General features: G+C 33.0%; 1 protein-coding gene across 1 annotated transcript; it reads left to right on the plus strand.

The window, feature by feature from the left end:
* The first annotated feature begins 10,766 nt into the window (after window positions 1-10,766).
* On the plus strand, window positions 10,767-14,231 carry LOC21410421 (WAT1-related protein At5g40210). Its single transcript, XM_010102198.2, has 7 exons — window positions 10,767-10,985; window positions 11,108-11,170; window positions 11,360-11,473; window positions 12,554-12,788; window positions 12,987-13,145; window positions 13,288-13,439; window positions 13,860-14,231. The coding sequence occupies exons 1-7, from the start codon at window positions 10,798-10,800 to the stop codon at window positions 14,014-14,016; spliced, it is 1,068 nt and encodes a 355-aa protein (XP_010100500.2). The 5' UTR covers window positions 10,767-10,797; the 3' UTR covers window positions 14,017-14,231.
* The last annotated feature ends 136 nt before the right edge of the window (window positions 14,232-14,367 follow it).

Below are 14,367 nucleotides of genomic sequence, written 5' to 3' on the forward strand. Positions count from 1 at the left end.
TATATACATATCATGATTAATTACACACACATACATATATGTACACACACACACACACGGCATGCGAGGCTTCACCACTCCAAGATCAATTTCTTTAGTTTGATGTAAATTAGTTTAAATGAGCATTGTCTACATGTGGCACTTCTTGGACAGATCTAAAACTGGCCTGTCCAGTGTACTGAATGATTCATCAGCAAGAACACGGAAAGCTTACATGATTCCTCACTCATTTTTCTGACTCATGCAAAGTTTATAAATCCACATAGCTATATGCATATATATATATATATATATATATATATAATATACGTATGTATGTACACACACACACACACTTTATATGTACAAGTTAATTAAAAACTGCTTTTCATTGAGCCGTAAAGATCAACAACGGGAAGAGTGAGAGCAAAAACTATACAAAACGTTGAAACGTCCAAAACTGCGTACTACAGTATTACATGGAGAGTCATGTAAAAGTGTACTTTCCTAGTAGTAGGTCACAGTCTCCGAATTTAAAGAACAAAAAAAAAAAAAAAAAAAAAACCGCAATATTGGTGTGTATATATGTATGTATAGTTATTCACTTGTGGCTCGCTCTCTCTATCTCTCTCTCGTCTGTAAACAACATGATGACCAAAGGAGCTTTCAGTGCTTTCATTTCCCCACCCCTGACAAACAAGAAAATTTTTGACAGAGCATTATACTGTCCCTTTGACCGTCTGTTTATTACAAGAAAGTGTCCTCTCATTAGTACTATACTGCAGACAGTAAATTATGTATATATGTACGTAATTTTTTCACAATATAACCAAAACAGTTGCCACACTTCATTTCTGACGGACAATATTGCTAATGTCCATAATTTTTCTCTTTGGCTTCTTCTCTTATGAAGGCAACCCACAACGTGTCTCTATGTGAAAGAGAGAGATAGACTGGAGAGAGAGAGAGAGAGTAGGGTTATTATAATGGGGTTCTGTTATTGTAGCTTGAAAAAAATCTTATAATTCATGAATGTAGAAAAAAATATATTATATACTAGAATTTGGAGACAGGGTCTGTGGAAGTGACGTAAGCAAAAAGGATTGTATATGTGTTAGGGCAAAATATTGAATGAGCTTTGGATTTTTCTGATGGTGGTGACGGTTCTGGTGGGTATATCATATTATGAATTGATATGTATGTATAGTTGGTCTTTGGTCCATTTCCTTTTGTGAATTATAACTATTATTATTTTTGATAAATGAAGAAATAAGAATTGAAATTAGAGACTTAACTACATATAGTCTTGGTCATCAAAATGCCAGTGCAATTTTTTATAAAAAATATTTATGATTGAACAAAATGAGAAGTTGGTATGGGACGAAAGAATGGCACAATAGTCTTGGTCAAGATAATTGGTGTTGAACAATGCCCCATCCCTTTCTTTCATTAAGGAAGTGGAATCTCTGCTCTTCCCATCCTTCCCCTTGTCCCTTTTGATATTCTAAAACCATCCAATCTCTCAGAGGCAAAGTAAATTAATATTAAAAAGTTGTAAAAAGTATATGATATGTGACATTCTTTAATATATGGTTAGATAATGCGACAATAAGACATAGGATCTAGTAATGCATAGACTAAAGCAGGCAAAATCTTCATTTCCACCCCCACAACTCTATTATTTAATTATATTATATTAAAAAAAATTGGAGGTATGGAAGCAAAGAATGGATGAAGTGTCTGATTTTATATTTGTTTTGGAATGTTTTGATTTCACTTTTAGATTATATTAATTTTATACATAATGGTCACATTCAAGATGTTATAAGGATAAAGAAACGCAAGTTAGATTGCCTTTTTTGTCCTGATTTCCTAAGAAACAGAAACATTTTAGGGTTGGTTAATTATTTAGTAAATGTGTGATGTCCAAGGATCTAAATTTCAGTGTTTTTTTCCTCGGAATGATGAAATGTCTTATCCACTTAACAAGATGATTTGTTTTGACATTGATATATATTATATACGCAGAGAGATATATATATATATATATATAATACATCATGTGTATATCCACATTTCCCAACGCCTGTCTGAATGGTTGTTTTCTGTTGGGATTGCGGGAGAGGGGGGTTTTTAAGAGCACCCCTTTGTTCGTTATCTGCAAAAATCGAATGCATGACTCCTAATTCTTTCGTAATGTGTGCATTCATGAATGCATATCAATTCACAGTTATGCATATATGTATATAAGTAAATCAACGATGCCTTCTCTATAATAAATGAATACAATCTACTATATACATATAATACATATGTACATATATATATATATGTAGAACGTTTCATCTTAGTATTGATCGTATATATGTGGTGTTTTTGCTTCGTAAAAAGACGGTTAAGTTCTTTGATTTGCTTTAATTTTTTTCTCAGCTCACCTAATGTGCTAGTAACTTCTAAGTTCTAATATGTCGACTCTAAAAAAAAAAAAGTTATATAATAATGTCGAAAATTTTGGTCGGTTTGCTTCATAAGTTCGAATAAAAACTTTGAATATAAATTAATTATTTAGTGAAAGAGAATACTATAACAAACATATTTAAACTGTAGTTTAAACCTAAACCAAATAGATCTTATCAGTGGAATACATTTTTTTTAACCGTGTGTCTGGTATTGTAAGTTGGTTTTAGATAAACTTTGTTTACACGCAATTATAATTTTCAAAGGATGAGTGTGACCCTGAATTTCTATAAATCTAGCATTAGGATCTTAGAGATAGAAAGGGAAAATGATGAGCATGGTCAAATGACGCCACAAGCCAGGGAGGGTCAGAAAAGGGAAACAAGTTGGAAACTTGTGTATCAAAATCCAAGTTAAGCACACATACAACGAATTCTAACTTTCCCTTTGCAAAGAAAAACTCACATGGCATGATCACGTGAACCAAGGCATATATTTCTAGTCACCATTAATTTATGCCTTGAAAAAGTTTTTTTTTTTTTTTTTTTTTTTTTTTTTTTTTATTTTTGAAAAAGTTTTTGCGTTCACATCCATGACCAACAAACAAAGCAAAGTAATAAAAAAAAAAAAAGACTAATAGAAAAGATCATATGCCCTTTTTGAATAGCCTTTCCCTGCTGTAAAAACTTAACAAGTCTTTTCTCTCAAGTCTCAACCCAACTTTTTTCCATACCTCTCTAAAATGGTGCTAAAAAAGATATATCAAGATGCACTTAAATCCACTCTACTCATTACATTTGGCTCATGACCAAACTTCAGTTATATATACCAATATGTATAGTTTTTTCTATGATATATATATATATGGACGAGTATACATGTATGTATACGATCTGGCTGAGACTGTAAGTTATCCTTATTACTGCAAGCAAGTGGAATCAAATTCTATATAATTTGCATATATGCTCAGCCAAAATACGTATAATATAGCGTAAATGAGAAAAAGAAGGGAAAGAGAGAAGTTTGTTTTCTGAGCAAGTATTATTCCTACCTACTACAAAAGTCAGAAAAAGATACCTCTTTGGTTATGTTAGTCAAATGGACAGTGATTTATCAGAGTGCCAAGCTTATTAGTCAATCAATTGGACGATTGAGATTATTACAAGTACCCACCAAACCTTACAGCCTTTACTACTGTGTATATACATGTAAGTTGGACAAAAATAATTATGATAATAATAACAATGTGCTATATATATATATAGATAGATATGTATCTATCTACAAGGGCTTTGTAAAGATTGTGTCAATATTTCTTCTGTATCACCATCCCTTTCACTTTCATCATCCATCAACATCATTTAATAAAGTGGTATTGGACAACCGAGACACAACTAATTTACACTGGTCCACTTATGTGCTGTAATCGTATCCTTAAATCAAAAGGGTTTCTGAATTTCTCACACAATTATTGGCGCCCAACATATGTTTATGTCTTAGTACTAATCATTTGATTATTGTGTATCATTTAGGTTAATTTGGCAATTGGAACATAATTGGACTTCAAAATGACAATAGGAAACGAGCAATTTCTATAGTAATAAATCCCTTTTCCAATCGCAGATGTGACCTTTAAAAAGTTAATTCAACAGTTAAAAAATAATTCTTACCAATAGAGTAAAAATGCCTCCCCTACCATAAATATTGCCTAGAAAATGTGTTTTATATATATTATATAATAAATGCATATATACTTGATTGATGATGGGGAATAGGAAACAGGTCTAGAAAGTTCCATAATTTGTTGGAATTAAGTGTGGGAGAATGGATTAAGGGTAATGATTAGGTGGTTATTAGTTGGTTTATTATTATTATTATTATTATTATTATTATTATTATTATTATTATTGTTGTTGTTGTTGTTATTATTGTTATTATTGTTATTATTGTTATTGTTATTATTATTATTATTGTTATTATTATTATTATTATTATTATTATTATTATTATTATTATGTGAAAGGGAGATGTGTTTGTGTGTTATGATTGCATGAGCAGTTGAGTCGGGGCTGGGGGGAGGCTTTTGATGATGCTAGGTTCCTTAGGAAACAGAAGCATTGAGAGGGACTTTTACAATACAATCATAGAGAAATGGAATGGGCATCTCTCAAAAGCCCTTGTGCTTGAGGACAACAATATTATGACTAAGATATTTGGGGTACAATGAGATAGGGACTTGTTGAATCAAAAAATTAAAAAAATTAAAAATTAAAAAATTAAAAAAAAATGTCCTCTATTCTATCTTTTCTTTTTCTTTTCAATATATAAAATTTCTCTCTCTTGGCAATAGCTATTAGGAAAACAAACACCTTGTTTACACTTGCTCTAACTACCAATTATAGTATATGTCTAAAAAGTTTCATTATTCCTTCCATACAGAGGGCTATGCATATAGTGCTTCATTCATATTTATTTGATTTAATTATTATTTTTATTTGATATTGATTTCGGAAATCTCTTTACAGAAGTGATTGACCCATATAAGCATGGCCATGGTGCAATGGGATGATTTTCTTTCTGCATATGCTTTAAGAAAAGAAGAGAAAAACTAAGTTTATCTTAGACAGGAAATGAGGAATAGATTTCTACCATGCATTCTTTCTTATCCTTTTGTTAATATATATATTGAGATTTTGGGATTGATTAGATTCTTTCTTGCCATCCTGTGGCAAATCAGGCAAGGGTAATTGAGTCCCAAATTGCTGTATTTTGATGATTTATGTTGACTCTTTTCTACGTCATAAACATGGTACTTTCTTCCGGTATTTCTACGTGATAAACATGGTACTTTCTCTTCCTGTAGTCCTATCTTGAGCTTATGGTACGGCCTGCAGATGCTGATCCTATCAGGCCCCTAAATTAGTGGGCCATGGCCCAAAGCACAAATGGCCCCACATCCTCCCAACGATCCCCATTCTAGAATGCCCACGTTCAGTGGCCACTGGGGGGAATATAATGCAGTGTTGGGTAACAGTTTTACACGTCCTTAAGCAAATTAAGATCGCTCGAATTTTTAATTTAAATTAAGATATAATTTTATGTCAAAATTAAATATGATTGTTTTTAAAAAATTTTTACTCTAACAAAACTCAAATTCTAAACTCAAATCGGTAAAATAAATGGGGCAACATAATATGAATTTACTTTTAGATCCCATTCTCTCCAATTATGTAGTTTTCATTTCCTCCAAACTATAAGTACTTTAGGCCTTATGTACCTCTCAAACACCATATCATGCCTTCCAAATAATATTTGATCAAGTCCAATATTTGCCCCAATTACCACGAAGAATTTATGCCTAACAAAACATCCCTTTTTGTATTGTTATTGATATATGTGATCAATTGTGTGCATGATATTTAGAAGGCTGGTTTATTATTTTTCTCCAATAATATTTCCAAACGGATTGATGTTGAAGAATCAGTGGACAAGTGTGTTTGGGGTGAAATGCCACTCAAATTAAGAGTTAGCTGGTTCTTCTCGAAATGCATTGAGGCGCAACAGTTGACTAGCTAATATCTAGTGGTAAAGCACCATTTTGGTGCAGGCCTCTATAGATGTATTAAATTTATTTATTAAAAGCTTAAACTGATAAAAAGTGGACAGACAAATGTTATATGTTATTATCTGATGCATATGCATGTTGGTTCTCAAAGATTGTCCAGAAATTCAATCAATGAATGACTAAAGGGAAACTCTCACCATTGAATCCCATATACAATAAAAGTGTCCCAATAGGAAGTAGAAATGTAATGAATTGGGAGCCAGTGTTAGGGCACTATCAAAAAGTGAGAGCCCCCAACCCAACTAGAAGCAAACAACAGTAAATCAAAAACATGCCCATGAGATTAGAAATGGGGACCCCCCATATGGTACGCTGTGTTAGAGCATAGCTATACCTTTTTCTTTTCTTATTTTTACTTTACATCATGAGTCAGTGAAGAAAAAGAGAGGCCGGGACTAACTTACTTGGTGCTAGCAGCCAATGGGTTACAATGAGTAGTCTCTCTCTCTCTCTCTCTCTCTCTCTCTCATGCTGCTGCTGTTGCTGCTGGTGGGCAGTGGTCAGTCAGTGGCGACCTCAAAGTGGGGTGGTAGATCAACGTGTACTTGTAAAAGGACATCACCCCTTTGTGGAGGCACACCAGTCACCAGTCATCAGCATCTTTATTCCCACATCCCTGGCATGTGACTTGCACGTTTTTTCACTTGCCACCGGCCCTCTTCCCATTGGCTGTTTCCACCTAAGCCTTACCTTCCTTATAGATAATCTTTTCGCGGCCATGTAATAATGTTAATGCTGGGTTATAGTTAGACAACTTTAATACACAGCCTTTGATATGGAGTATGGCTGGGTTCTCTTGTTTGCTCATGCATACCCTCTTCATTAATTTCAAGATTTGATCAGAAAACTTGGTCCATAAGCAAATACAGCACTTAATTTTCTGCTAATGAAGCAATAATATGTGTCGGTCAATCAGTTTATTCCCCGGAGAATAATTGCTCTTTTTTTGTATATAAACATAGAAGTAAAGAACACACATAACCCACAAACAGATGTATCACAAGGCCTTCAAAGAGAGGTAATATCGTGGTCCATAAATGGATCCCACTAAGTGGATCTATCCACAACCCATGGATAATAGTTGCTCTTACTCTTTGTATCAAGTCAAAGTAATACTGAAATAATAGTGACAGTAAAAGCTTGTGGAATTGGTTTTTATTTTGTATTACATCTTGTCAATTGACATCACTGGTTTTTTAGAGTTAATAACAGTTTTCTTCTCCATTTGACCAACTACCCAAATGAGGAAAAAGTGAGACAAATCTTTTTCATGACTGATCAAGAGTAAGCCTACTGTCTATGCATTATTGATGACAAAATGAAATGTATGGTTTTTTACTACATCAGTTGAATTATGTTTGCCATTGCTGGGTGCAACAGAAATTGTCACTGGTAAAATGTATTCTACTTTAGCTATAAACCGAGGAAGGTAGATGACATCAGAAAGCAGTACATTGTAAAAACTCGTTGTTCTATGTAGTTCTCTTCACCTTGGAAAGAAGCTTATTGCAAGGAAAAAAAAAAGGTGCACATCTTCTAACCAAGTTTAACAATATTTGAATGTTGGCCTTTGATGTTGCTACTCTCATTGGATTCAGGACCTCCTGCTCTAATATCATGTTAACTTATCAATTCATCGCAAAAGTTTAATTTGTCAGGAGGTGAGCTAACAATAAACTTACAGTTCACCTTGCAATACACTTTAAGCCAGTCTCCCTCGACAGAAGATGCATGAGCAAGAGAACCTGATTGCTGCTTACTGATACGTCACTACAAATTTATGATCTTAATTTTTGTTTTTTAAACTCATTTAGAGTCAAAATGGAGGCATAAATCATGTGGCTCTCCTCTAAAGTAATGAAGCACTCTCCAATAATTTGACATACCCTTTGACATCACTGCACCATCATTAACAAATGAGTGGACCCCCCACCATCTGATTGAGATGCCTTTCAATAGATTGTTATGTGGAAAAGCAGAAAAATGATTGTAAGAGGTTAAGCCACGGCTAGTGGAGGCAGAGCCGCTTTAAAAAGAGCCTAACTAGGCCCTCCCAAATCTAAGGAGCATTAGAAGCTAAGTCACATTGGAAAAAAATCACAGTTGGTTCAATTTCATTTTTTTTTTCCATCTAAACTACATATTTTACTCCTTAACTTCATTTATTTTCTAAATTGGGAGAGATAAATAAACAGCCACGGACTAATCTCTTATGCTAATTGGTCTGTAATTAGAACTATGGGTGTTCTTTTTAAAGGTCTGAATGAAAAATTTAAAATAAAATTTAAATATTATGAGAAAACATACTGTAATAAAAATGTAGAATTGTGATTTAAACCGGTAAAAGAACGGGCTATAATCCAATGGCTTGTAAACTACACATGTACTGGTAACCAGGTGAAGTTTTTAGTTTCTGTTAAAGCCTTTGAATGGACATGTTAGATGACAACCAGATAGAAGAATAGCTCAGAAGCAGAATCAGCATAAACATCTATAATGACAAAACCTAGAAATGCCCTTTTTCCCATATGACTTCATAGAGATCAGAGCTTATCAGAAATGCTGCAGTGTACCTAGCTTATTGTACTATTCTTCTTTACTTGGCCCAAACGATAGTACGGTCAGAAGAGAGATCATTGAAAACGTTATGACCACCTTGAAATTATGTTGGTCCAGAGTCTAAGCCCACTACATGAACCCATATGTGTGCTTGTCCATTATTGAGCATTTTGAATTGGCAAATATATAGGTTGCAATAATAAACTTGTGGAAGTAAAAATGGACCAATCATTTGATCCATACAGCCCAACAGCATTGTTGCATGTATGGGCTTGTTGCTAGAAGGGGACATTTCAAAAAAGACTTAAAATTAATTAAAATTAATAGGATAATAGTTTACATAAGTTAATAAATAGGTTAAATTACTGTTTTCATTTATAACTTGTCTGGTTATGAGCCATAACTTGGTAAGTTATTGTCCATAACTTATCTGATTATAAACCATAACTTGACAAGTTTATCCATAACTTATCTGGTTATGAACCATAACTTGACAAGTTATGGCATATTAATTTCTATAACTAAAAAATAGCCTATATATTTTCTTAAGCTTTTCATATTGGCCTATTTCCTACTATTTTCCTTCAAACTATATATCCACCAAAGCGATAGTGCTCTTGAATAGTGTAAATTAGGCCTTATTATAGCAAGTCTAGTTTTTCGACTGTGAAAATTAACAGAAAATTACTGAATTCACATTTTTAAATGCATTGTTCTAATCTTTACTCTTTATTAATACTCTTTTAACTAGTATAGTTATTTAATTAAAAGGTTTTAATTAAGTGTAAGGGATAAAAATCTAAGACTCGTGCATTCTAAAAAATATTTTTCTCTTTTTCCCAAAAATTAAGCTTAAATCTTTTATAAAAATGGTTCGTTTGAAATCCAACTCTTTAAGAGCCCCGTTTATTTCATATACTCAAACTCAAATAATTGATTCTGCTATAGTATTTTCCTTTAACAAAACATTTGAATTTCAAACGTTAGAATTAAGAATCATAGATTGAGTATACATTCTAAATGGGCCCTAAAAGTGTAGTCCTCCATTGTTGTCTCAAGAGCTCGTCTCATTTGTTATCTCACCAATAAGATTTTGTCCCTCAAAGATAAAATTGTTGAACTTATCCTTAAGAGTACATGTATCTAGATTTTTAACTCTTATTCTTCATTATTATCCTTTTCACTAATATAGTTATTTCACTAAAAATGATATTAATCAAGTGTAAGGAATTAAAATTTAGACCCATATACTTTAAATAGTATTTGTCTCATTTTTCTCTTTGCTCAATCATCTAGAGTACTTGAATAACATTGTTATAGTCGCAGGGCTCCGGACAGGCAAGTGTGCGCGCGCGTGTGGGGGTGGGGGGCACACTTTGTTTATCTGCCGTGCAGAACCGGATAGCTTCACTCAAACGTGCAACTAAAAAAATTGGTTTTTAACTTTAAAGTTTGGATAAAATGACAAATCTTGATTTGTTGGATAACAAGATAGTACAAATATATAATGATTCTAAACTCAGCTCAATTGTAATATCATACAAACTTTTAATATTATGGTTACTAGTTAAAATTCCTCATCCCAAGTTGTAAAGAAAAAAAAAAAGCTTAAAACAAAAAGGGACGCCAATAATATTGATTTTCATAATCCAACACCAATATTTTCACACATACGAAATCGAAAGAAAGGAAAGGAAAGCATAAAAAGTATCAGAGAGTACCATTCCAAGCTACATTTTTACATCCCACCAAAAAAAAAAAATTGTTACGTACTCACATTAGGATATAAATTCAAGATACCATGATTACAAGTTGAATTTAGGAAAAGAAAAAAAAAGAAAAAGAAAAAAACACAAACACAGTTTTGAGTTGCATAAATGGCGTGTACTATGTGTAGTGTACATACATATTCAGAGACAGTGAGATGAGCAGACCGGTACCAACTTTATGCAAATAGTTGGTCAAATATGAAACTTGTGGGACACTCAATAATGAAAATCAAGTGTGAGCAATATTCCACTCATAAAATGGAACAAAAGCGTGTCGCTTTCTTGGGGGCAAAAGGTCAAAAATATGTGTATTTATATAATATATATATATATAAAATACATTGATCTTGTGTTTTTGCATACAAGAAAAAGAAATAGAGAGGCTGTGAAGTGTGAAGTAAGGATGCCATGATGGGAATTGGAAACAATAATTTGGTGCCGTTTGTGGGAATGGTATTGGCGATTCTGGCTCAAACAAGCAATATGGTAATAGCAAAAACTGCCATGTCCCATGGCACAAACAAGTTCATCATGGTCGTTTACTCTAATACCATCTCTAGTCTTATCCTTCTTCCTTGCTCTTTCTTTTACCACAGGTACTTAATCTCTCTCTCTCTCTCTCTCTCTCTCTCTCTCTCTCTCTCTCTCTCTCTCTAAATATTGTTCTATGAAACATTCATGATCTATGTGATGTTTTAAGCACTGTTGTTATGAACAGGTCAAACAGGCCTTCAATGACTTCTTCCTTATTCGGTAGATTCTTCTTGCTCGCCTTGTTTGGGTGAGTAAACTATAAATTTGATCACTATTTCTGTCTACTTCTTCTCATTAAGCAATGTTCTAATCACTTTGTGCCTTGTTTATAGTTCACTTCTTTTATGAAACGTTGACCTTTTGTTTTATTATTCTTGTGTCCAAGAAGAGAAAAGACATTCTCTTAAGTACTTAATTGATTCCCATAATATTGCAGGTGTTCTGGACAGATTTTTGGGTATGTTGGGATAGAATACAGCTCTCCGACGCTCGGAACCACCATGTTTAATCTCATCCCGGCATTCACTTTCATACTTGCAGTCATCTTCAGGTTCTGCCTTCTTCTTCTTCTTCTTCTATTTTGTTGTTTTTTTTAATAATATTTTCTTTGTACGTTTTAAGTAGGGACCCATATTTTTAAAGATTCCTTTAACATCATAAATTTCTAAGTTGGAGAACTACTTGTGTTTCTATAGTAAAAAACTTTCAAAAAATATCACATTTAATTTGTTCTGTTACTGAAAAACTCTCAAAAAATGTCACATCTCAACTCGAATTGAAAACTCGTATCTGCGAAGTGAACGAGCCCGCATGTGTATGATAATGACATATAAGGGAATCGCCCGGCCGATTATGAAATTATCTTTTGCAACTTGGGAATGATCTTCATTTGGGTGAGGGGAAAAAATAAAAAAAATAAAAAAAAAACCCAATTACAGATAGTGAGAAAAGGCTTACTTGCTAGTACTAGTACATGTTTCTTACCATAGAACCGCCTAATACAAAGGATAAGTTTGCTTTGGAGCCAGTTAGATGAGAAAAAGTCGGGTTAAGCTCATTTTTCATCCTCAAATCAATTGCAGAATTTCATTTTAATATGAGTCCCTGATCTATATAATTGTTTTAAATTAAATTAGTCTTTTCATCTATCTAGGTCTAGTTCACTTTGCGGATTTGAGTTTTCAATTCGAGTTTAAATGTAATATTTTCTGAGAGCTTTTAATTGTAGCAGAAAAAATTAGATGTAATATTTTCTGAGAGCTTTTAACTGTAAAATCCTATAATTGAAAACTCGAATCGGTGAAATGAACGAGACCATAATTGTTAAAATCTCAAAGAAAAAGAGGCATGTGCGGACTATATATGTGATTTATGGAGTGAATTCTGTAATTTTACATAGTGTTAGCACATGCTTCCTACCATGAAAGCGCCTAATTCAAAGGATAAGTTTGCTAATGGGATCAAGTAGGTGGGACAAAGATAATCAAGCACAATGGTGATTAATATTGGAATTAGTAACCTCTTTTTTTTTTTTTTTTGGTAAAGTGTTAGAATTAGTACTTCTCTCCTATCTTATTCTACTGTTCATGGGCCCTCCAATGTTCTCTTAAAATGTGGATTGGTTTTATAGGATGGAAACTCTGTATTGGAGAAGCTCAAGTAGCCAAGCTAAAATCTTGGGGACCATTATGTCAATGATTGGAGCATTTGTTGTGATATTCTATAAGGGCCCACCAGTCGTTAAAAGACTTCCAATTTCCAACTTATCTAATCAGCTTCTTTTCTCTTCTCACTCACATTGGATACTTGGAGGCTTCTTTCTTGCCAGTGATTGTTTTGTATCCTCTTTATGGTATATTGTGCAGGTTAGGCACTTTTAACCTCATTTACTTTCAATTATGTCATTCCTAGTAATTCTCTTGAACTTCGAAATTTTAACTCTATAGAAAATTAAAATGTTTTACCCTAAAAAAATGATTTTTTAAAAAAAAAAAAGTTTAATGGTATTAAAATATGTACTAAAGAACTATATCATGTATTTATTTTTCAATCAATATTTGCAGGCATCAACTCAGAAGAAGTACCCAGCAGTGCTGTTGGCAGTCTTATATCAAATCTCACTCTCAGCAGTTATGTCTGCAATATTTGCATTAATTGTAGTTAAAGATGCAAGTGCTTGGAAGCTAAAACTTGACATGGGTTTGGTTTCTATTTTGCACACAGTAAGAAGCTTAGAGGCCCAGTTATTTACTATTTACCACTTTGTGTGATGACATTTCAAAATCCACTAATATGTTGATTAAACTATAGTGTGACTAATTGCAATTTAAAAAAAAATTAAAAAAAATTCATAAAATTTTGTAGGCAATTGTGTCAACTGTGATCCGCTACAGCTTGATTACCTGGTGTGTGTCGAAAGCTGGGGCTTTTTATTGTGCTATGTTTAAGCCTTTGGGGATAATCTTCACTGTTTTTATGGGCGCCATCTTCTTGGGAGAGTCCTTCTACCTTGGAAGGTAAACTAGTTCTTACAATCTCACGAAAACAAACAAACAAATAAATAGAGAAATGCTAGTTTCATTAGTTCTTTAACCGGTTAGACATTGACATATGAGACTGTAGAATTTAGTGTCATAATTATAAGGTCTCAGAATTAACATGTGAATGGTTGAAAACATGCGTTGACCATCAATAATAGTAATATATATTGCTATATTGTTCTAAAATAAGGTTATACAAACTTTGACCGATGGAAATTAGTAGCTGATTTACAATATGGCTACATAAAAGGAAACAATATTGTCCTGTTATTATATATATTTTGATTTATCTATAATGGATTAAATGAAGCTAAGAGACACAATCCTAAAGTTGGGCGTTGTTCTCCTCTTCCTCTAAAGTTTTTGACTTCGATAACTACTTTTTTTTTTTCGCAGTTTGATTGGAGCTACTATAATTGTGACTGGTTTTTATGTGGTGATGCGGGGAAAAGCCAAAGATCAAGAGAAGGTGGACAGTTCAGAATCATCACTTGACCACAATTCCCCTTTACTCTTGAACAAAGCACAAGACAAACAAGAATTGCCAATCTAGAAACTTCTCTGAATTCCTTGTCTAATAAGCCATATTGCAACCATACTATTGGAGATATTAGATTAAATGAGATTTCTCGGTTCCTTGATTTTAGCTTTCGTGATTGTATTGACTTTTGATTATTTCCTTTTGTAGCTTTATTTTACTTTTCTCTAATTGTTGTACAGTTGGCTATATATAGTCTTATATTGCCCCTATACGAATAAGAAGAATTATTCCACTAAAACTTTGTCTTCTTCCTATTTCTCTTTAAAGTTTTTGTGAAACTTCGCTGAATTCCTTGTCTAATAAGGCATATTGCAACCATACTAAGAACAAAAATCAGAGAAAAAGAGTGATATAGGAAGTGTA

Source organism: Morus notabilis, unplaced genomic scaffold (assembly GCF_000414095.1).
Source record: "Morus notabilis unplaced genomic scaffold, ASM41409v2 Scaffold99, whole genome shotgun sequence".
NCBI classification, from domain to species: domain Eukaryota; kingdom Viridiplantae; phylum Streptophyta; class Magnoliopsida; order Rosales; family Moraceae; genus Morus; species Morus notabilis.